Source organism: Chiloscyllium punctatum, chromosome 11 (assembly GCF_047496795.1).
Source record: "Chiloscyllium punctatum isolate Juve2018m chromosome 11, sChiPun1.3, whole genome shotgun sequence".
Taxonomy (NCBI): domain Eukaryota; kingdom Metazoa; phylum Chordata; class Chondrichthyes; order Orectolobiformes; family Hemiscylliidae; genus Chiloscyllium; species Chiloscyllium punctatum.
Genome location: NC_092749.1, coordinates 98466141 through 98490021, shown reverse-complemented (window position 1 = coordinate 98490021; position 23881 = coordinate 98466141). Strand labels below are relative to the sequence as shown.

Below are 23881 nucleotides of genomic sequence, written 5' to 3'. Positions count from 1 at the left end.
ACAGTTTTGAGGCCTCCTCCTGCTCCAGTTTCTTCGATCTCCATTCCTCGAGATGCTGAAGTCCTGCTGAACTGCCCCTCCTAACTGTAACTTTAGCTAGGCTACGTTCGGAATATTGAGTACAGTTCTGGTCACCACACTATCTGAAGAATGTGGAGGCTTTGGAGAAGGTACAGAAAAGGTTAACCAGGATGTTGCCTTGTTTTAGAGGGTATTAGCTGTGAGGAGAGATTGAGTTGTTTTGACTTGAATGTAAGAGGCATGTTTTTTTTAACACAGAGGGTGGTAAGTGCCTGAAATGCACTGCTAGAGGAGGTGGTGGAGGCAGACACAATAGCAATGTTTAAGAGGCATCCTGACAGATACAGGAACAGGCAGGGAATAGAGGCAGATGGACTGTGTGGAGGCGAAAGGTTTATAGTTCCGTAAGGACATCATGCATCAGTGCGGTCTTGTTGGATGAAGAGCCTATTCCTGCACTGGGCTGTTCTTTGTTCTGTTCTGATCCCTCCGCAGTGCACCCCAGAGACTCCCAGCCTGACTGACAGAACCATCGTGGGTGGTATAGTTTCCTGCCCCTGCCAACCGAGGTGTTGATCCCCATCCCCACCAATACAAGCCGCCTGATACCCATTTACTGATCGGTGGTGCATTCACTGGGTCAGGGCGTGATCTCAGCTACCTCACCATTGCCAGTCTTCTCCAGGGAGGACCTACTGCCTGACAGAGCTGGTGTCCACTTGGAAGCCCTGTAGTCACGACAGCGCCAGGCACGAGTGGTGGCCACAACTGGGACTGCAGCCAGCCCCTGGAGAAGGGGAACTTAATGGAGTGCCAACTATTAGCATGAATGGGTGGGACCAGGCTGCCAGGCACCAGTGGGCGGAATTGGGGGAGGGGAGAGCGGGGGGTTTGAGAATTTGTAGGCTGGATTTGAGAGACCGGGGTGGGGAAGGTTAAGTGGGGAGGGGTGTTGGCTTTGTCTTTCGAGGTGATGAGGGGTGCACGGTTAGGGGTGTGTTTGGTGCCTTATATGGACAGAGGTTGAACCCTCCAAGGAAGAGACCACCGCAGGAAGCCTAAGCTGCCAGTGACTTACTCTGTCTGGGCCTCTCCTGCCCCAAGTCCAACAGCAGCAGTGGTGAGGTGAGGCCCTGATGTGACCAATAATCAGCCACTTTGGGACAATTGTCAGTTCAAGATCTCCACTCTCAAATTCCCCTTCCTTCCCCCCCCCACCCCCCTGTAAAATGGAGCACGGTTTTTGGGAGTGGTCATGTCGATGTTGGAAAGGGCACTCGTTGTATTCTATGAAACCCATGTATCCCGCCAGCTTCCAAACTGGCCTGGTGGGGGTGATTGTAAACTTCTGTCCGTGGTCATCGCGCCCACAGATCTTCATCAAACCCTATCGTGCTTGAAATTCCCAGGAGCAGCTTCCTGAACTGTCGGTGACGTGAATGGAACTTCAGCTGGAGTTTGAGCATGTTCCTGGGATTCAGTTATTTCCAGGGATTAATGGACACTCCCATGCTCTCCACTGGATGATCATATTGAATGGCACCACAGTCTCAAAGGGCCAAATGGCCTACTCCTGCTACTACTATCGTTGTTTCTACTTCCAGCACAGTCCCCAGTGATTGGTTCTCTCTGACCTCAGACTCAGTAAAAGCAACACTTTGCTTCGTTAGAAACAGTGAGGCAAAGTTTGGACCCTGTGGGTCTTTCTGTTCTGTGATAGATTCATATCATACACAAGAGATCGGAAAATAATTTGAGGTGCACAGCAAGTAATAACAGAAGGTCCTTGAAGGTTATGCGGTAAAGATCAGTTAGTAGTGCAGTGTGAGGTACTCCAAAAACATCAGTTTAAGGTACGTTGCAAAGATTAGTTAAAGTTGGTAGCACTTCTGAGTTAGACGGTTGAAAGGTTCAGCTTCCACTGGGGCCTGTGAAGGCACAGTGCTGGGGGACTTCTGTGTTATCGGAGGTGCTGTCTTTCAAAAGAGGCATTAAATTGATGCCCGCCTGCTCACCTAGATGGATCTTATGGGTCTTATGCTGCTTGACACAACACTCACTGGTGCCTCACTGGAGAGAGCGTAGGAAGTGGAGCCTGAGCGATGGTGGGGGCATCGAGAGGTGATCAAAGGTGGTTGAAAAATGAGTCATTCATGGTGGTGGGAGACGTAGAAAGGCAGAGGGGCGAGGAGAGTACGGTGAGAGAATGTGGTCAGAGGGATGAAGATTTTGCTTGGAAATGGCACAGATAGATTGAGGAATGTGGATGTGGACCTCGAGCTAGGAGGGATATTCGAGGAGACATGGGCTGGGCATGAGTCCCAGAAGGATTTGCAGACAGGACAGAAATAACCAAGCTTTGTATGTGTTCTCCCTGATGAATGGTGATGGTTGGGAGCTGCTAAGGTGGAATACAGCCCACTGTAGGATGAAGGTCCTTGGGGAATGGGTGGTGGTGGAGGCTGCAGGTACCGGTTCACTCTCTTGTGAAGGACTAGGATGAGCCAACACTCGTGTCCAACCTCAGACACGACATGCTGCTGATAGGGATCAGAAAACTATGTTACCAGACCCGGCACCTTCAGGAGGATGGGGAAATTGCTAGTGAAAACAGAAGAGAGGACAAGTTTTCCAAAATAGTGTTTCCATTGTGATGGCGTTTGACGATTTGTCTAGTCACCTCTAGCCATGAACAGCTCGATCTATCCAACTTTTCCTTGTCTCTCCCCATCCTCCAATATCTCCATCTCAGTACAAAACCATGTTGTCAGGACCCTGCCCTGTAGGGACTGCAACTCATCTGTCACTTAGCATTGCATTGTATGTCTGTGTCACTGTTTAAAGTCTGTGTTGCTGTCTGTGTCTGTTGTGTTGCAGTATCAGTATTGTGTCAGTGTCTCGGTACTGTCTGTGTCTGTTGTGTTGCAGTATCTGTATTGTGTCAGTGTCTCGGTACTGTCTGTGTCTGTTGTGTTGCAGTATCTGCACTGTGTCAGTGTCTGGGTGCTGTCTGTGTCTGTGGTGTTGCAGTATCTGCACTGTGTCAGTGTCTGGGTGCTGTCTGTGTCTGTTGTGTTGCAGTGTCTGTATTGTGTCAGTGTCTGGGTGCTGTCTTGTGTGTTGTGTTGCAGTGTCTGTATTGTGTCAGTGTCTGGGTGCTGTCTGTGTCTGTTGTGTTGCAGTATCTGCACTGTGTCAGTGTCTGGGTGTTGTCTGTGTCTGTTGTGTTCCAGTATCTGCACTGTGTCAGTGTCTGGGTGCTGTCTGTGTCTGTTGTGTTGCAGTGTCTGTATTGTGTCAGTGTCTGGGTGCTGTCTGTGTCTGTTGTGTTGTAGTCAGTATCTGGGTGCTGTCTGTGTCTGTTGTTTTGTAGTGTCTGGGTGCTGTCTGTGTCTGTTGTGTTGTAGTGTCTGTATTGTGTCAGTATCTGGGTGCTGTCTGTGTCTGTCGTGTTGTAGTGTCTGTATTGTGTCAGTGTCTGGGTGTTGTCTGCGCCTGTTGTGTTTCAGTGTTTGTATTGTGTCAGTGTCTGGGTGCTGTCTGTGCCTGTTGTGTTGCAGTATCTGTGTTGTGCCAGTGTCTGGGTGCTGTCTGTGCCTGTTGTGTTGTAGTGTCTATATTGTGTCAGTATCTGGGTGCTGTCTGTGTCTGTTGTGTTGCAGTATCTGCAATGTAGTAACTGCACTGTGTCAGTGTCTCGGTGCTGTCTGTGTCTGTTGTGTTGCAGTATCTGCACTGTGTCAGTGACTGGGTGCTGTCTGCATCTGTTGTGTTGCAGTATCTGTGTTGTGCCAGTGTCTGGGTGCTGTCTGTGTCTGTTGTGTTGTAGTGTCTGCACTGTGTCAGTGACTGGGTGCTGTCTATGCCTGTTGTGTTGCAATGTCTGTATTGTGTCAGTGTCTGGGTGCTGTCTGCGTCTGTTGTGTTGCAGTATCTGCACTGTGTCAGTGTCTCGGTGCTGTCTGTGTCTGTTGTGTTGCAGTATCTGCACTGTGTCATTGTCTGGGTGCTGTCTGTGTCTGTTGTGTTGCAATGTCTGTATTGTGTCAGTGTCTGGGTGCTGTCTGTGTCTGTTGTGTTGCAGTATCTGCACTGTGTCATTGTCTGGGTGCTGTCTGTGTCTGTTGTGTTGCAATGTCTGTATTGTGTCAGTGTCTGGGTGCTGTCTGCGTCTGTTGTGTTGTAGCATCTGCATTGTGCCAGTGTCTGGGCACTGTCTGTGTCTGTTGTGTTGTTGTACTGTCTGCAATGTGTCAGTATCTGGGTGCTGTCTGTGCCTGTTGTGTTGTAGTGTCTGGATTGTGTCAGTATCTGGGTGCTGTCTGTGTCTGTTGTGTTGCAGTGTCTGCACTGTGTCAGTGTCTGGGTGCTGTCTGTGTCTATTGTGTTGCAGTGTCTGTATTGTGTCAGTATCTGGGTGCTGTCTGTGTCTGTTGTGTTGTAGTGTCTGCACTGTGTCAGTGTCTGGGTGCTGTCTTGTGTGTTGTGTTGCAGTATCTGTGTTGTGCCAGTGTCTGGGTGCTGTCTGTGTCTGTTGTGTTGTAGTGTCTGCACTGTGTCAGTGTCTGGGTGCTGTCTGCGTCTGTTGTGTTGCAGTATCTGTGTTGTGCCAGTGTCTGGGTGCTGTCTGTGTCTGTTGTGTTGCAGTATCTGTGTTGTGCCAGTGTCTGGATGCTGTCTGTGTCTGTTGTGTTGTAGTGTCTGCACTGTGTCAGTGTCTGGGTGCTGTCTGCGTCTGTTGTGTTGCAGTATCTGTGTTGTGCCAGTGTCTGGGTGCTGTCTGTGTCTGTTGTGTTGCAGTATCTGTGTTGTGCCAGTGTCTGGGTGCTGTCTGTGTCTGTTGTTTTGCAGTGTCTATATTGTGTCGGTGTCTGCATCTGTTGTGTTGCAGTGTCTGCACTGTGTCAGTGTCTGGGTGCTGTCTGTGTCTGTTGTGTTGCAGTATCTGTGTTGTGCCAGTGTCTGGGTGCTGTCTGTGTCTGTTGTGTTGCAGTATCTGTGTTGTGCCAGTGTCTGGGTGCTGTCTGTGTCTGTTGTTTTGCAGTGTCTATATTGTGTCGGTGTCTGCATCTGTTGTGTTGCAGTGTCTGCACTGTGTCAGTGTCTGGGTGCTGTCTGTGTCTGTTGTGTTGCAGTATCTGTGTTGTGCCAGTGTCTGGGTGCTGTCTGTGTCTGTTGTTTTGCAGTGTCTATATTGTGTCGGTGTCTGCATCTGTTGTGTTGCAGTGTCTGCACTGTGTCAGTGTCTGGGTGCTGTCTGTGTCTGTTGTGTTGTAGTGTCTGCACTGTGTCAGTGTCTGGGTGCTGTCTGTGTCTGTTGTGTTGTAGTGTCTGCACTGTGTCAGTGTCTGGGTGCTGTCTGTGTCTGTTGTGTTGTAGTGTCGGCACTGTGTCAGTGTCTGGGTGCTGTCTGCGTCTGTTGTGTTGTAGCATCTGCATTGTGCCAGTGTCTGGGCACTGTCTGTGTCTGTTGTGTTGTTGTACTGTCTGCATTGTGTCAGTATCTGGGTGCTGTCTGTGCCTGTTGTGTTGTAGTGTCTGGATTGTGTCAGTATCTGGGTGCTGTCTGTGTCTGTTGTGTTGCAGTGTCTGTATTGTGTCAGTATCTGGGTGCTGTCTGTGTCTGTTGTGTTGTAGTGTCTGCACTGTGTCAGTGTCTGGGTGCTGTCTGTGTCTGTTGTGTTGCAGTATCTGTGTTGTGCCAGTGTCTGGATGCTGTCTGTGTCTGTTGTGTTGTAGTGTCTGCACTGTGTCAGTGTCTGGGTGCTGTCTGTGTCTGTTGTGTTGCAGTATCTGTGTTGTGCCAGTGTCTGGGTGCTGTCTGTGTCTGTTGTGTTGCAGTATCTGTGTTGTGCCAGTGTCTGGGTGCTGTCTGTGTCTGTTGTTTTGCAGTGTCTATATTGTGTCGGTGTCTGCATCTGTTGTGTTGCAGTGTCTGCACTATGTCAGTGTCTGGGTGCTGTCTGTGTCTGTTGTGTTGCAGTATCTGTGTTGTGCCAGTGTCTGGGTGCTGTCTGTGTCTGTTGTTTTGCAGTGTCTATATTGTGTCGGTGTCTGCATCTGTTGTGTTGCAGTGTCTGCACTGTGTCAGTGTCTGGGTGCTGTCTGTGTCTGTTGTGTTGTAGTGTCTGCACTGTGTCAGTGTCTGGGTGCTGTCTGTGTCTGTTGTGTTGTAGTGTCTGCACTGTGTCAGTGTCTGGGTGCTGTCTGTGTCTGTTGTGTTGTAGTGTCTGCACTGTGTCAGTGTCTGGGTGCTGTCTGCGTCTGTTGTGTTGTAGCATCTGCATTGTGCCAGTGTCTGGGCACTGTCTGTGTCTGTTGTGTTGTTGTACTGTCTGCATTGTGTCAGTATCTGGGTGCTGTCTGTGCCTGTTGTGTTGTAGTGTCTCGATTGTGTCAGTATCTGGGTGCTGTCTGTGTCTATTGTGTTGCAGTGTCTGCACTGTGTCAGTGTCTCTGTACTGTCTGTGTCTGTTGTGTTGCAGTATCTGCACTGTGCAAGTGTCTGGGCACTGTCTGTGTCTGTTGTGTTGTAGTGTCTGCATTGTGTCAGTATTTGGGTGCTGTCTGTGTCTTGTGTTGTAGTGTCTGTATTGTGTCAGTATCTGGGTGCTGTCTGTGTCTGTTGTGTTGTAGTGTCTGCACTGTGTCAGTGTCTGGGTGCTGTCTGCGTCTGTTGTGTTGCAGTATCTGTGTTGTGCCAGTGTCTGGGTGCTGTCTGTGTCTGTTGTGTTGTAGTGTCTGCACTGTGTCAGTGTCTGGGTGCTGTCTGCGTCTGTTGTGTTGCAGTATCTGTGTTGTGCCAGTGTCTGGGTGCTGTCTGTGTCTGTTGTGTTGCAGTATCTGTGTTGTGCCAGTGTCTGGGTGCTGTCTGTGTCTGTTGTGTTGTAGTGTCTGCACTGTGTCAGTGTCTGGGTGCTGTCTGCGTCTGTTGTGTTGCAGTATCTGTGTTGTGCCAGTGTCTGGGTGCTGTCTGTGTCTGTTGTGTTGCAGTATCTGTGTTGTGCCAGTGTCTGGGTGCTGTCTGTGTCTGTTGTTTTGCAGTGTCTATATTGTGTCGGTGTCTGCATCTGTTGTGTTGCAGTGTCTGCACTGTGTCAGTGTCTGGGTGCTGTCTGTGTCTGTTGTGTTGCAGTATCTGTGTTGTGCCAGTGTCTGGGTGCTGTCTGTGTCTGTTGTTTTGCAGTGTCTATATTGTGTCGGTGTCTGCATCTGTTGTGTTGCAGTGTCTGCACTGTGTCAGTGTCTGGGTGCTGTCTGTGTCTGTTGTGTTGCAGTATCTGTGTTGTGCCAGTGTCTGGGTGCTGTCTGTGTCTGTTGTTTTGCAGTGTCTATATTGTGTCGGTGTCTGCATCTGTTGTGTTGCAGTGTCTGCACTGTGTCAGTGTCTGGGTGCTGTCTGTGTCTGTTGTGTTGTAGTGTCTGCACTGTGTCAGTGTCTGGGTGCTGTCTGTGTCTGTTGTGTTGTAGTGTCTGCACTGTGTCAGTGTCTGGGTGCTGTCTGTGTCTGTTGTGTTGTAGTGTCTGCACTGTGTCAGTGTCTGGGTGCTGTCTGTGTCTGTTGTGTTGCAGTATTTGCACTATGTCAGTGTCTGGGTGCTGTCTGCGTCTGTTGTGTTGCAGTATCTGCACTGTGTCAGTGCCTGAGTGCTGTATGAGTCTGTTGTGTTGCAGTGTCGGTATTGTGTCAGTGTCTGGGTGCTGTCTGCGTCTGTTGTGTTGTAGCATCTGCATTGTGCCAGTGTCTGGGCACTGTCTGTGCCTGTTGTGTTGTAGTGTCTCGATTGTGTCAGTATCTGGGTGCTGTCTGTGTCTGTTGTGTTGCAGTATCTGCACTGTGCCAGTGTCTGGGCACTGTCTGTGTCTGTTGTGTTGTAGTGTCTGCATTGTGTCAGTATTTGGGTGCTGTCTGTGTCTGTTGTGTTGTAGTGTCTGTATTGTGTCAGTATTTGGGTGCTGTCTGTGTCTGTTGTGTTGTAGTGTCTGCACTGTGTCAGTGTCTGGGTGCTGTCTGCGTCTGTTGTGTTGCAGTATCTGTGTTGTGCCAGTGTCTGGGTGCTGTCTGTGTCTGTTGTGTTGTAGTGTCTGCACTGTGTCAGTGTCTGGGTGCTGTCTGCGTCTGTTGTGTTGCAGTATCTGTGTTGTGCCAGTGTCTGGGTGCTGTCTGTGTCTGTTGTGTTGCAGTATCTGTGTTGTGCCAGTGTCTGGGTGCTGTCTGTGTCTGTTGTGTTGTAGTGTCTGCACTGTGTCAGTGTCTGGGTGCTGTCTGCGTCTGTTGTGTTGCAGTATCTGTGTTGTGCCAGTGTCTGGGTGCTGTCTGTGTCTGTTGTGTTGCAGTATCTGTGTTGTGCCAGTGTCTGGGTGCTGTCTGTGTCTGTTGTTTTGCAGTGTCTATATTGTGTCGGTGTCTGCATCTGTTGTGTTGCAGTGTCTGCACTGTGTCAGTGTCTGGGTGCTGTCTGCGTCTGTTGTGTTGCAGTATCTGTGTTGTGCCAGTGTCTGGGTGCTGTCTGTGTCTGTTGTGTTGCAGTATCTGTGTTGTGCCAGTGTCTGGGTGCTGTCTGTGTCTGTTGTGTTGCAGTATCTGTGTTGTGCCAGTGTCTGGGTGCTGTCTGTGTCTGTTGTGTTGCAGTATCTGTGTTGTGTCAGTGTCTGGGTGCTGTCTTGTGTGTTGTGTTGCAGTGTCTGTATTGTGTCAGTGTCTGGGTGCTGTCTGTGTCTGTTGTGTTGCAGTATCTGCACTGTGTCAGTGTCTGGGTGTTGTCTGTGTCTGTTGTGTTCCAGTATCTGCACTGTGTCAGTGTCTGGGTGCTGTCTGTGTCTGTTGTGTTGCAGTGTCTGTATTGTGTCAGTGTCTGGGTGCTGTCTGTGTCTGTTGTGTTGTAGTCAGTATCTGGGTGCTGTCTGTGTCTGTTGTTTTGTAGTGTCTGGGTGCTGTCTGTGTCTGTTGTGTTGTAGTGTCTGTATTGTGTCAGTATCTGGGTGCTGTCTGTGTCTGTCGTGTTGTAGTGTCTGTATTGTGTCAGTGTCTGGGTGTTGTCTGCGCCTGTTGTGTTTCAGTGTTTGTATTGTGTCAGTGTCTGGGTGCTGTCTGTGCCTGTTGTGTTGCAGTATCTGTGTTGTGCCAGTGTCTGGGTGCTGTCTGTGCCTGTTGTGTTGTAGTGTCTATATTGTGTCAGTATCTGGGTGCTGTCTGTGTCTGTTGTGTTGCAGTATCTGCAATGTAGTAACTGCACTGTGTCAGTGTCTCGGTGCTGTCTGTGTCTGTTGTGTTGCAGTATCTGCACTGTGTCAGTGACTGGGTGCTGTCTGCATCTGTTGTGTTGCAGTATCTGTGTTGTGCCAGTGTCTGGGTGCTGTCTGTGTCTGTTGTGTTGTAGTGTCTGCACTGTGTCAGTGACTGGGTGCTGTCTATGCCTGTTGTGTTGCAATGTCTGTATTGTGTCAGTGTCTGGGTGCTGTCTGCGTCTGTTGTGTTGCAGTATCTGCACTGTGTCAGTGTCTCGGTGCTGTCTGTGTCTGTTGTGTTGCAGTATCTGCACTGTGTCATTGTCTGGGTGCTGTCTGTGTCTGTTGTGTTGCAATGTCTGTATTGTGTCAGTGTCTGGGTGCTGTCTGTGTCTGTTGTGTTGCAGTATCTGCACTGTGTCATTGTCTGGGTGCTGTCTGTGTCTGTTGTGTTGCAATGTCTGTATTGTGTCAGTGTCTGGGTGCTGTCTGCGTCTGTTGTGTTGTAGCATCTGCATTGTGCCAGTGTCTGGGCACTGTCTGTGTCTGTTGTGTTGTTGTACTGTCTGCAATGTGTCAGTATCTGGGTGCTGTCTGTGCCTGTTGTGTTGTAGTGTCTGGATTGTGTCAGTATCTGGGTGCTGTCTGTGTCTGTTGTGTTGCAGTGTCTGCACTGTGTCAGTGTCTGGGTGCTGTCTGTGTCTATTGTGTTGCAGTGTCTGTATTGTGTCAGTATCTGGGTGCTGTCTGTGTCTGTTGTGTTGTAGTGTCTGCACTGTGTCAGTGTCTGGGTGCTGTCTTGTGTGTTGTGTTGCAGTATCTGTGTTGTGCCAGTGTCTGGGTGCTGTCTGTGTCTGTTGTGTTGTAGTGTCTGCACTGTGTCAGTGTCTGGGTGCTGTCTGCGTCTGTTGTGTTGCAGTATCTGTGTTGTGCCAGTGTCTGGGTGCTGTCTGTGTCTGTTGTGTTGCAGTATCTGTGTTGTGCCAGTGTCTGGATGCTGTCTGTGTCTGTTGTGTTGTAGTGTCTGCACTGTGTCAGTGTCTGGGTGCTGTCTGCGTCTGTTGTGTTGCAGTATCTGTGTTGTGCCAGTGTCTGGGTGCTGTCTGTGTCTGTTGTGTTGCAGTATCTGTGTTGTGCCAGTGTCTGGGTGCTGTCTGTGTCTGTTGTTTTGCAGTGTCTATATTGTGTCGGTGTCTGCATCTGTTGTGTTGCAGTGTCTGCACTGTGTCAGTGTCTGGGTGCTGTCTGTGTCTGTTGTGTTGCAGTATCTGTGTTGTGCCAGTGTCTGGGTGCTGTCTGTGTCTGTTGTGTTGCAGTATCTGTGTTGTGCCAGTGTCTGGGTGCTGTCTGTGTCTGTTGTTTTGCAGTGTCTATATTGTGTCGGTGTCTGCATCTGTTGTGTTGCAGTGTCTGCACTGTGTCAGTGTCTGGGTGCTGTCTGTGTCTGTTGTGTTGCAGTATCTGTGTTGTGCCAGTGTCTGGGTGCTGTCTGTGTCTGTTGTTTTGCAGTGTCTATATTGTGTCGGTGTCTGCATCTGTTGTGTTGCAGTGTCTGCACTGTGTCAGTGTCTGGGTGCTGTCTGTGTCTGTTGTGTTGTAGTGTCTGCACTGTGTCAGTGTCTGGGTGCTGTCTGTGTCTGTTGTGTTGTAGTGTCTGCACTGTGTCAGTGTCTGGGTGCTGTCTGTGTCTGTTGTGTTGTAGTGTCGGCACTGTGTCAGTGTCTGGGTGCTGTCTGCGTCTGTTGTGTTGTAGCATCTGCATTGTGCCAGTGTCTGGGCACTGTCTGTGTCTGTTGTGTTGTTGTACTGTCTGCATTGTGTCAGTATCTGGGTGCTGTCTGTGCCTGTTGTGTTGTAGTGTCTGGATTGTGTCAGTATCTGGGTGCTGTCTGTGTCTGTTGTGTTGCAGTGTCTGTATTGTGTCAGTATCTGGGTGCTGTCTGTGTCTGTTGTGTTGTAGTGTCTGCACTGTGTCAGTGTCTGGGTGCTGTCTGTGTCTGTTGTGTTGCAGTATCTGTGTTGTGCCAGTGTCTGGATGCTGTCTGTGTCTGTTGTGTTGTAGTGTCTGCACTGTGTCAGTGTCTGGGTGCTGTCTGTGTCTGTTGTGTTGCAGTATCTGTGTTGTGCCAGTGTCTGGGTGCTGTCTGTGTCTGTTGTGTTGCAGTATCTGTGTTGTGCCAGTGTCTGGGTGCTGTCTGTGTCTGTTGTTTTGCAGTGTCTATATTGTGTCGGTGTCTGCATCTGTTGTGTTGCAGTGTCTGCACTGTGTCAGTGTCTGGGTGCTGTCTGTGTCTGTTGTGTTGCAGTATCTGTGTTGTGCCAGTGTCTGGGTGCTGTCTGTGTCTGTTGTTTTGCAGTGTCTATATTGTGTCGGTGTCTGCATCTGTTGTGTTGCAGTGTCTGCACTATGTCAGTGTCTGGGTGCTGTCTGTGTCTGTTGTGTTGTAGTGTCTGCACTGTGTCAGTGTCTGGGTGCTGTCTGTGTCTGTTGTGTTGTAGTGTCTGCACTGTGTCAGTGTCTGGGTGCTGTCTGTGTCTGTTGTGTTGTAGTGTCTGCACTGTGTCAGTGTCTGGGTGCTGTCTGCGTCTGTTGTGTTGTAGCATCTGCATTGTGCCAGTGTCTGGGCACTGTCTGTGTCTGTTGTGTTGTTGTACTGTCTGCATTGTGTCAGTATCTGGGTGCTGTCTGTGCCTGTTGTGTTGTAGTGTCTCGATTGTGTCAGTATCTGGGTGCTGTCTGTGTCTATTGTGTTGCAGTGTCTGCACTGTGTCAGTGTCTCTGTACTGTCTGTGTCTGTTGTGTTGCAGTATCTGCACTGTGCAAGTGTCTGGGCACTGTCTGTGTCTGTTGTGTTGTAGTGTCTGCATTGTGTCAGTATTTGGGTGCTGTCTGTGTCTTGTGTTGTAGTGTCTGTATTGTGTCAGTATCTGGGTGCTGTCTGTGTCTGTTGTGTTGTAGTGTCTGCACTGTGCCAGTGTCTGGGTGCTGTCTGCGTCTGTTGTGTTGCAGTATCTGTGTTGTGCCAGTGTCTGGGTGCTGTCTGTGTCTGTTGTGTTGTAGTGTCTGCACTGTGTCAGTGTCTGGGTGCTGTCTGCGTCTGTTGTGTTGCAGTATCTGTGTTGTGCCAGTGTCTGGGTGCTGTCTGTGTCTGTTGTGTTGCAGTATCTGTGTTGTGCCAGTGTCTGGGTGCTGTCTGTGTCTGTTGTTTTGCAGTGTCTATATTGTGTCGGTGTCTGCATCTGTTGTGTTGCAGTGTCTGCACTGTGTCAGTGTCTGGGTGCTGTCTGTGTCTGTTGTGTTGCAGTGTCTATATTGTGTCGGTGTCTGCATCTGTTGTGTTGCAGTGTCTGCACTGTGTCAGTGTCTGGGTGCTGTCTGTGTCTGTTGTGTTGCAGTATCTGTGTTGTGCCAGTGTCTGGGTGCTGTCTGTGTCTGTTGTTTTGCAGTGTCTATATTGTGTCGGTGTCTGCATCTGTTGTGTTGCAGTGTCTGCACTGTGTCAGTGTCTGGGTGCTGTCTGTGTCTGTTGTGTTGTAGTGTCTGCACTGTGTCAGTGTCTGGGTGCTGTCTGTGTCTGTTGTGTTGTAGTGTCTGCACTGTGTCAGTGTCTGGGTGCTGTCTGTGTCTGTTGTGTTGTAGTGTCTGCACTGTGTCAGTGTCTGGGTGCTGTCTGTGTCTGTTGTGTTGCAGTATTTGCACTATGTCAGTGTCTGGGTGCTGTCTGCGTCTGTTGTGTTGCAGTATCTGCACTGTGTCAGTGCCTGAGTGCTGTATGAGTCTGTTGTGTTGCAGTGTCGGTATTGTGTCAGTGTCTGGGTGCTGTCTGCGTCTGTTGTGTTGTAGCATCTGCATTGTGCCAGTGTCTGGGCACTGTCTGTGCCTGTTGTGTTGTAGTGTCTCGATTGTGTCAGTATCTGGGTGCTGTCTGTGTCTGTTGTGTTGCAGTATCTGCACTGTGCCAGTGTCTGGGCACTGTCTGTGTCTGTTGTGTTGTAGTGTCTGCATTGTGTCAGTATTTGGGTGCTGTCTGTGTCTGTTGTGTTGTAGTGTCTGTATTGTGTCAGTATTTGGGTGCTGTCTGTGTCTGTTGTGTTGTAGTGTCTGCACTGTGTCAGTGTCTGGGTGCTGTCTGCGTCTGTTGTGTTGCAGTATCTGTGTTGTGCCAGTGTCTGGGTGCTGTCTGTGTCTGTTGTGTTGTAGTGTCTGCACTGTGTCAGTGTCTGGGTGCTGTCTGCGTCTGTTGTGTTGCAGTATCTGTGTTGTGCCAGTGTCTGGGTGCTGTCTGTGTCTGTTGTGTTGCAGTATCTGTGTTGTGCCAGTGTCTGGGTGCTGTCTGTGTCTGTTGTGTTGTAGTGTCTGCACTGTGTCAGTGTCTGGGTGCTGTCTGCGTCTGTTGTGTTGCAGTATCTGTGTTGTGCCAGTGTCTGGGTGCTGTCTGTGTCTGTTGTGTTGCAGTATCTGTGTTGTGCCAGTGTCTGGGTGCTGTCTGTGTCTGTTGTTTTGCAGTGTCTATATTGTGTCGGTGTCTGCATCTGTTGTGTTGCAGTGTCTGCACTGTGTCAGTGTCTGGGTGCTGTCTGCGTCTGTTGTGTTGCAGTATCTGTGTTGTGCCAGTGTCTGGGTGCTGTCTGTGTCTGTTGTGTTGCAGTATCTGTGTTGTGCCAGTGTCTGGGTGCTGTCTGTGTCTGTTGTGTTGCAGTATCTGTGTTGTGCCAGTGTCTGGGTGCTGTCTGTGTCTGTTGTGTTGCAGTATCTGTGTTGTGCCAGTGTCTGGGTGCTGTCTGTGTCTGTTGTGTTGCAATGTCTGTATTGTGTCAGTGTCTCGGTGCTGTCTGTGTCTGTTGTGTTGCAGTGTCTGTATTGTGTCGGTGGTTGTGCTGTGTTGGTGTCTGTTTCTGTGTTGCTGTGGTATATGTTTTTGTGTGTAGTGTCTGTTCTAATCTAACCTGCTGCTCCTCTTAATCTCATCAGGCTGCTTCACAGTTGGAGGAATTCCATGAGATGCTTGAGTTTGTGCTGAAGTGGTTGGAGAAAGCCAAGGATCTCGGGTACAGTGCGATCATTTGGCATTCTGCAGCTCAGCTCAATGACCAACTGATCACATACCAGGTAGGACACAAATTCTTTAAGGTGCTGCTTTGTACACGTGGCCCAAGTTAACGACCAACTCACAGATTTTCAGCAACTTCTATCTGTGAGGCCAGATGGCCTTGCCTCCTCCTCTCGGACAGAGTCACTGCAGAGCACTCCTGTCCTGCAGATGTGTCAGTGCCTGCAGCTGTGGTTGCTGGATACAGTCAGTGTATGTAGGTGACTGTAGGTCACCCACATCTTGTTGGATCTTCCATGCTGTACTGAGTGCACTGTGAAAGGCACTGGCAATTGGATTAGATATTAAACCGGGGGGGGGGGGGGATGTAGCAAGTCCCATTGCAATCTTGAAGAACAATAAGAAGTTCTCTCGCTGGTGTCTGAGTGAATACTTGTCCTCACTGCTGGAGTTAGCACAAAGGCTTGAGGGGTGGTGACCCTCAGGTTAAGCTCACTACTAGTCGTCTCTCTCTCTCTCTCTCTAATGAGAGGGAGCAGCCCTGGGGTCATCTTTTTACTCTCCTTGTCCGATGACCAGTATAAGAATGTGACCTGGTCACTTCTGTCACTACCTGTGGAACCTTGAAATGCATCAACCCGCTGCATTGATTTCTACATTACAACAAATGATTGATTCTAGTTCGAAAAATGCATAAGTCATTGTCAAGTACTTCAGGACATAGTGAGAACATGAAAATTGCTGTATAAATGCAGTCATGCTTTTCACATCCAATATTTAACTCTGTACTCCTATCATTGACTGTTCATCGGAACTCCCTGAGCAGTTTGTTCACATGTATTTGCACTAATGACACTAATTGCATTTGATTAATGGGGAGTCATGACATTATCACATAGATCCAGGAAATAAGAACAAAACAGCACAGGAACAGGCCCTTCGGCTCTCCAAGCCTGTGCCGCAATGTTCTGGGAACCACGGTTCGAATGCCATGGTAGAATTTGAATCCAATAAAAATTTGGAATTCAGGGTGGCTTCGTGGTTAGCCCTGCTACCTCACAGTGCTGGGGACCCAGGTTGGATTCCAGCCTTGGGTGACTGTCTGTTTGGAGGTTGTACATTCTCCCCACATCTCTGGCTGCTCCTGTTCTCTCCCACAGTCCAGAGATGTGCAGATGAGGTGGATTGACTATTGCTCAATGATGTGCAGCCGAGGTGGGTTGGCTATGGGAAATGTCAGGTTGCAGGGATGTGGTAGGGGAAGCGAATCTGGGTGGGATGCTATTCAAAGGATTGGTGTGTAAATCGATGGGCGAATTACCTGCTTCCACGTTGTAGGGATTCCTTGGTTGATTGTCGGATGCTCTAGGATGTCTAAGGATCTATATCGATCCCAGGTCTTTATTTCCATTTGCAGGCCACCCTACGTGAATCTGAGGAAATCCAGAGTGATCTGCAGGCCATGGGTGAGAAGTTAGACAGTGTCAGTGATGTGTATCAGACGGGTGCAATGTCTCAGCACGTGGTCAACCTCCACCAGCAGACAGATGAGCTCCAGCAACTCATGCGAACCCGCCTTCAGAGCCTGCAAGACGCAGCTAAGGTAAACCTGTCAACGCTTTACTGAAGGTAGACAAGCAGGAGGCTGAAGAGCTCGACATAATGCTCCCTGTGTCTGCTCTCCTTTTCGAAAGCGTGAGAGGGGTGTGCGGCTCCCACAGAACTGGGAGTGATTAACACCAAACAAGGGCTGAGACACTGATACTTGTGCCAGAAAATTGGATTCGATTCCCAAACTTTTAATGATCTTGGTGAAAATCAGTGACATGGAGTGTTTTTTTTCAGAATCTGAAATTCCAGGTGTTTATTGAAAGAGCAATGCCATAAGGTTCACAGTTTAAATGAAAATAATCTTACCACATAAAAATCAAAGAACGTCCATAATAATAACTACTCGTTCTTGCATAGTTGGTTACTTTAATGATATTAAAAGCACAAGTAATATAAATGCTTTACACTTTAAAACAAACTTTTTAAATTTCCTTCTACATCTATTTGATATATACCTTTCAGAAGCTGGAAGATTAATGATTTGGTCTGATTACTGTTTCAAAGACTCATTTAAAGGTTGTCATTTTTTTGTGCTGTCCAGTAACATCCAATCAAGAATTACCTTCAGATCTCTTCTAATCGCGATATTGCTGTGGACTTCCTAGTGGAGTCCTGCAAATAACAAATGTTTAACCACTGTTCAATATTTTACCTGACTTCTGCTGGAACAAAACGTTTCTTGATCTGCTGTCAATTTGTCCTAAATTAAAATTGAACTGCTCGAAGACAGAATCGCACCCAGGAACCTACTTATTCCGAAAAGCAGCCTTTGGTGGACCCTTTTTCTACTGTGTACCTCCCAAGCAGCTTGCTCTCCTCAGCGGTTTCTGACAGCAAGGTGTTTTACAAGAAATATCTCAGAGAAACTTAAAAGTGACCATCACCCTAAAACGAAATAATTTGCCCCCTCAGAAGCGCATGGGACACCACAACACAAAAGAAGATTATGAATTCTGTGTGTGAGAAATATCAGGATTTATCCAAAAATTCTACCCAGCTATCATGTGATAGCTAGGCAGAATTAACAGCACAGAATTAGGCCATTTGGCCCAGCTGAATGTGCTGGTGCCTTTGCCCCACGCATCACTGAATCCCCCACTGTGGGATTATCGCTGACCAGAAACTGAAGTGGACCAACTTTATTAACACAGTGTCTCCAAGAGTGGGTCAGAGGCGAGAAATTTTGCAGCAAGTAACTCACCTCCAGACTCTCCAAAACCAGTCTAGCCTCTGTGAGGAGTGTGATGGAATTCTCCCCACTTGCCTGGATGAACTCCATCAAGAACTTCAACACCATCCAGGGCGAAGCAGTCCACTTGCCGGACATGCCATCCAACACTTCCAGCACTCCCTCGCACCAACACTGATGCATAATGACAGCAGTGTGTACCATTAACTGGGAAACACTGAGGAGTTTGACAGCACCTTCCAAATCCGTGATCCCTCTCACCTCAAACGGCAAGGGCAGTTGGCACTTGGAAAACCGCCATTCCCTTCTTGAAACTATTCACCATCGTAAGATGGCTTTGTGCGTGGGAAATCACCTCTCACAAACTTGATTGAGTTTTTTGAGGAAGCAACAAAGAGGATTGATGAGGGCAGAGCGGTAGATGTGATCTATATGGACTTCAGTAAGGCGTTTGACAAGGTTCCCCATGGGAGACTGATTAGCAAGGTTATTTCATGGAATACAGGGAGAACTAGCCATTTGGATACAGAACTGGCTCAAAGGTAGAAGACAGAGGGTGGTGGTGGAGGGTTGTTTTTCAGACTGGAGGCCTGTGACCAGTGGAGCGCCACAAGGATCGGTGCTGGGTCCACTACTTTTTGTCATTTACATAAATGATTTGGATGCGAGCATAAGAGGTACAGTTGGTAAGTTTGCAGATGGCACCAAAATTGGAGGTGTGGTGGACAGCGAAGAAGATTACCTCAGATTACAACAGGATCTTGATCAGATGGGCCAATGGGCTGAGAAGTGGCAGATGGAGTTTAATTCAGATAAATGCGAGGTGCTGCATTTTGGGAAAGCAAATCTTAGCAGGACTTATACACTTAATGGTAAGGTCCTAGGGAGTGTTGCTGAACAAAGAGACCTTGGAGTGCAGGTTCATAGCTCCTTGAAAGTGGAGTTGCAGGTAGATAGGATAGTGAAGAAGGCATTTGGTATGCTTTCTTTTATTGGTCAGAGTATTGAGTACAGGAGTTGGGAGGTCATGTTGCGGCTGTACAGGACATTGGTTAGGCCACTGTTGGAATATTGTGTGCAATTCGGAAAGATGTTGTGAAACTTGAAAGGGTTCAGAAAAGATTTACAAAGATGTTGGAGGATTTGAGCGACAGGGAGAGGCTGAACAGGCTGGGGCTGTTTTCCCTGGAGTGTTGGAGGCTGAGGGGTGACCTCATAGAGGTTTATAAAATTATGAGGGGCATGGATAGGGTAAATAGACAAAGTCTTTTCCCTGGGATCGGGGAGTCCAGAACTAGAGGGCATAGGTTTAGGGTGAGAGGGGAAAGATATAAAGGAGACCTAAGAGGCAACCTTTTCACACAGAGGGTGGTACGTGTATGGAATGAACTGCCAGAGGATGTGGTGGAGGCTGGTACAATTGCAAGATTTAAGAGGCATTTGGATGGGTATATGAATAGGAAGGGTTTGGAGGGATATGGGCCGGGTGCTGGCAGGTGGGACTAGATTAGATTAGGATATTTGGTTGGCATGGACAGGTTGGACCGAAGGGTCTGTTTCCGTGCTGTACATCTCTATGACTCTAAATAAGAGATGGTTGCTATTTTGAAGGCAGAGTTAGAACCTGGTAACCTAGAACCTAGTTAGATGAGGTAACATAGAAAAGGAGAACATGAGTAGGCTATTCAGTTCTTTGAGCCATTAACCCATTTGAAAGGTTATCAAGGGAGGCAAGAATAGCGAGTTAAGGGAACAATCATGTCACAGTCTTATTAAATGGTGAAGCAGGCTCAAGAGTCTACCCCAACTTTGTATGCTCATAAAGATGACACTTGCCCTCTGCTTGGTTTTGGACTGACCCATGGAGAGGCAGAGTGTAGAACTATTGAATCTCTACAGTGTGGACGCAGGCCATTTGGCCCAGGTTGGTAGGCCCAGGGAGCTGCTGAAGGGGTCCTCTCTGACTTCAGTGATTCCTGACGACAGGAACGGGAGGGATGAGCAAGAGGATCAGGTGAACAAGTCCCTGCTGATGGTGGCAGTGGGGGCTAAAAGGCTGCAGCTGTATGGTGGGAACAGGAAAAAGGGAACCAAGGATTTCAGTACTGAAACAGGCTGCGATCCGTTTAGAGTCACAGAGATATCCAGCATGGTCCAACCCGTCCATGCCGACCAGATATCCCAACCCAATCTAGTCCCATTTGCCAGCACCCGGCCTATATCCCGCTAAACCCTTCCTATTCATATACCCATCCAGATGCCTTTTAAATGCTGTAATTGTACCAGTCTCCACCACTTCCTCTGGCAGCTCATTCCATTCATTCTCTCTGTGAAAAAGTTGTCCCCCCTTAGGTCTCTTTTATATCTTTCCCCTCTCACCCTAAACCTATGCCCTCTAGTTCTGGACTCCCTGACCCCAGGGAAAAGACTTGTCTATTTATCCTATCCAAGCCCGTCATGATTTTATAAATATCTATAAGGTCACCCCTCAGCCTCCGACGTACCAGGGAAAACAGCCCCAGCCTATTCAGCCTCTCCCTATAGCTCAAATCCTCCAACCCTGGCAATTCATTTCTGAACCCTTTCAAGTTTCACAACATCTTTCCAAAAGGAAGGAGACCAGAATTGCTTGCAATATTCCAACAGTGGCCTAACTAATGTCCTGTACAGCCATAACGTGACCTCCCAACTCCTGTACTCAGTACTCTGACCAATAAAGGAAAGCATACCAAACACCTTCATCACTATCCTTTTTACCTGCGACTCCACTTTCAAGGAGCTATGAACCTGCACTCCAAGGTCTCTTTGTTCAGCAACACTCCCTAGGACCTTAACATTAAGTGTAGAAGTCCTGCTCTGATTTGCTTTCCCAAAATGCAACACCTCGCATTTATCTAAATTAGACTCCATCTACCACTCCTCAGCCCATTGGCCCATCTAATCAAGATCCCGTTGTAATCTGACGTAACCCTCTTCACTGTCCACTACACCTCCAATTTTGGTGTCATCTGCAAACTTACTAACTGTACCTCTTATGCTCGCATCCAAATAATTTATATAAATGGGTAGAGAAAGAGAGAGAGAAAAAGGAGGGTGAGACAGAAGGAGACCTTGACACCTTTTAGTTGAATCATTAGTCTGGTGTTGCCAAGCTCTTATTGCTTGGGATGCGATAGAACCACAGTTTGACTCTAACTTGAGAGAGTAATAAAGACACTGCACTCATTATCCATGTGCTTACTGAGCCAGTTAATTTCCAATTCAACAACAATAACAACATACATTTAAATAACCATTTAATGTAATAAAATGTCCCACAGGACCTCTCCTGAGTATTATCAAAAATCTCAAGACAACAAATAAAAATCAGGATAGCCGGGAGATAGCTTTATAAAGAGGTAGCGAGGGGAGAGGTTGAGGGAGAGGTAGCGAGGGGAGAGGTTGAAGGAGGAGTAGTGAGGGGAGAGGTTTATAAAGAGGTAGTGGGAGAGATTTAGGGAGAGGTAGTGAGGGAGAGGTTGAGGGAGAGGTAGCAAGGGGAGAGGTTGAGGGAGGAGTAGTGAGGGGAGAGATTTAGGGAGAGGTAGTGAGGAAAAGGCAGTGAGGGGAGAGGTTGAGGGAGAGGTAGCAAGGGGAGAGGTTGAGGGAGAGGTAGTGAGGGGAGAGATTGAGGGAGAGGTAGCCTGTGAGGTGCAAAGTTCACATCCACCAGATCTCAAGCCTTTCTTTTACAGTTGCCACTTCTCTCACACTCCCCAGGTAGACTTGCCTGTTAAAAGATTTGTTTGGGACTCCCCCTTCCATCTCATTCCACGTCTTGTTATGGAGTTGAGGCAAGAGATGCAGACATTCAGTTCTTCCGTGATTGACTCAGACTGAATGGGCACGCTCTTTGTATCAAACTGAATTAACTTCATTGCCATGTGCACTTGAATGAGTGCAGTGAAACGTTTGCAATGTCATTGCTTGTCTTGTCATCTTAGGTACAAGATACTGAGGTACAGATACTTCAGTGCTTGGTAAAAAGTTGAAAGAATAATAACTAAATGTCCAACGTAAGAAGAAAAAGGAAATAAAAAAAGTACGAGATTAACTGTTCTGTCATCAGGGTCTGTGCCAGCACCAAGCCTCCACACCAGACCAGGCCAAGGAACCGGCCCATGTGATCCCCCCCCCCGCTGTCCCAACTCCCCACAACCCTCCACTCTGGAACTCCCCTACGCTCCGGGACCCGCCTCCCCACACTCCCCTCTGCTCCGGGACCCGACTCCCCACACTCCCCTCTGCTCCGGGACCCCCCTCCCCACACTCCCCTCTGCTCCGGGACCCCCCTCCCCACACTCCCCTCTGCTCCGGGACCCCCCTCCCCACACTCCCCTCTGCTCCGGGAACCCCCTCCCCACACTCCCCTCTGCTCCGGGACTCCCCATCCCACACCCACCTCTGCTCCAGGACTCCCCTCCCCACACCCCCTCCTCTCCAGGACTCCCCTCCCCATACCCCCTCCTCTCCAGGACTCCCCTCCCCACACCCCCTCCTCTCCGGGACCCCCCTCCCCACACCCCCTCCTCTCCGGGACTCCCCTCCCCACACCCCCTCCTCTCCAGGACTCCCCTCCCCACACCCCCCTCTGCTCCGGGACTCCCCTCCCCACACCCCCCTCCTCTCCAGGACCCCCCTCCCCACACCCCCTCCTCTCCAGGACTCCCCTCCCCACACCCCCTCCATTCCGGGACCCCCCTCCCCACACCCCCTCCTCTCCAGGACCCCCCTCCCCACACCCCCCTCCTCTCCAGGACCCCCCTCCCCACACCCCCTCCATTCCGGGACCCCCCTCCCCACACCCCCTCCTCTCCAGGACTCCCCTCCCCACACCCCCTCCTCTCCAGGACCCCCCTCCCCACACCCCCTCCTCTCCGGGACTCCCCTCCCCACACCCCCTCCTCTCCGGGACTCCCCTCCCCACACCCCCCTCTGCTCCGGGACTCCCCTCCCCACACCCCCTCCTCTCCAGGACTCCCCTCCCCACACCCCCTCCTCTCCAGGACTCCCCTCCCCACACCCCCTCCTCTCCGGGACTCCCCTCCCCACACCCCCCTCCTCTCCGGGACTCCCCTCCCCACACCCCCCTCCTCTCCGGGACTCCCCTCCCCACACCCCCTCCTCTCCGGGACTCCCCTCCCCACACCCCCTCCATTCCGGGACCCCCCTCCCCACACCCCCTCCTCTCCAGGACTCCCCTCCCCACACCCCCTCCTCTCCAGGACTCCCCTCCCCACACCCCCCTCCTCTCCGGGACTCCCCTCCCCACACCCCCCTCCTCTCCAGGACTCCCCTCCCCACACCCCCTCCTCTCCGGGACTCCCCTCCCCACACCCCCTCCATTCCGGGACCCCCCTCCCCACACCCCCTCCTCTCCAGGACTCCCCTCCCCACACCCCCTCCTCTCCGGGACTCCCCTCCCCACACCCCCTCCTCTCCGGGACTCCCCTCCCCACACCCCCTCCATTCCGGGACTCCCCTCCCCACACCCCCTCCTCTCCGGGACTCCCCTCCCCACACCCCCTCCTCTCCGGGACTCCCCTCCCCACACCCCCTCCTCTCCGGGACTCCCCTCCCCACACCCCCTCCTCTCCGGGACTCCCCTCCCCACACCCCCTCCTCTCCGGGACTCCCCTCCCCACACCCCCTCCTCTCCGGGACTCCCCTCCCCACACCCCCTCCTCTCCAGGACTCCCCTCCCCACACCCCCTCCTCTCCAGGACTCCCCTCCCCACACCCCCTCCTCTCCAGGACCCCCCTCCCCACACCCCCTCCTCTCCAGGACTCCCCTCCCCACACCCCCTCCTCTCCAGGACCCCCCTCCCCACACCCCCCTCCTCTCCAGGACCCCCCTCCCCACACCCCCTCCTCTCCGGGACCCCCCTCCCCACACCCCCTCCTCTCCGGGACCCCCCTCCCCACACCCCCTCCTCTCCAGGACTCCCCTCCCCACACCCCCTCCTCTCCAGGACCCCCCTCCCCACACCCCCTCCTCTCCAGGACCCCCCTCCCCACACCCCCCTCCTCTCCGGGACCCCCCTCCCCACACCCCCTCCTCTCCGGGACCCCCCTCCCCACACCCCCTCCTCTCCGGGACTCCCCTCCCCACACCCCCTCCTCTCCAGGACTCCCCTCCCCACACCCCCTCCTCTCCAGGACCCCCCTCCCCACACCCCCTCCTCTCCAGGACTCCCCTCCCCACACCCCCCTCCTCTCCGGGACCCCCCTCCCCACACCCCCTCCTCTCCAGGACTCCCCTCCCCACACCCCCTCCTCTCCAGGACCCCCCTCCCCACACCCCCTCCTCTCCAGGACCCCCCTCCCCACACCCCCTCCTCTCCGGGACCCCCCTCCCCACACCCCCCTCTGCTCCAGGACCCCCCTCCCCACACCCCCTCCTCTCCGGGACCCCCCTCCCCACACCCCCTCCTCTCCGGGACTCCCCTCCCCACACCCCCTCCTCTCCGGGACTCCCCTCCCCACACCCCCTCCTCTCCGGGACTCCCCTCCCCACACCCCCTCCTCTCCGGGACTCCCCTCCCCACACCCCCTCCTCTCCGGGACTCCCCTCCCCACACCCCCTCCTCTCCGGGACTCCCCTCCCCACACCCCCTCCTCTCCGGGACTCCCCTCCCCACACCCCCTCCTCTCCGGGACTCCCCTCCCCACACCCCCTCCTCTCCGGGACTCCCCTCCCCACACCCCCTCTGCTCCAGGACTCCCCTCCCCACACCCCCTC

The 23881-nt window shown here is 51.1% G+C and overlaps 1 protein-coding gene across 16 annotated transcripts in view; it reads left to right on the top strand.

Moving 5' to 3' along the window:
* The window catches only part of LOC140483251 (nesprin-1-like), a 585321-nt gene that overhangs the window by 350496 nt on the left and 210944 nt on the right, over window positions 1–23881 (top strand). For all 16 annotated transcript variants that reach the window (XM_072581374.1, XM_072581386.1, XM_072581377.1 and 13 more), the window contains 2 exons: window positions 14222–14359; window positions 15718–15903. In XM_072581374.1, coding sequence (XP_072437475.1) covers window positions 14222–14359; window positions 15718–15903 — 324 coding nt within the window. The remainder of the gene's footprint in view (window positions 1–14221; window positions 14360–15717; window positions 15904–23881) is intronic.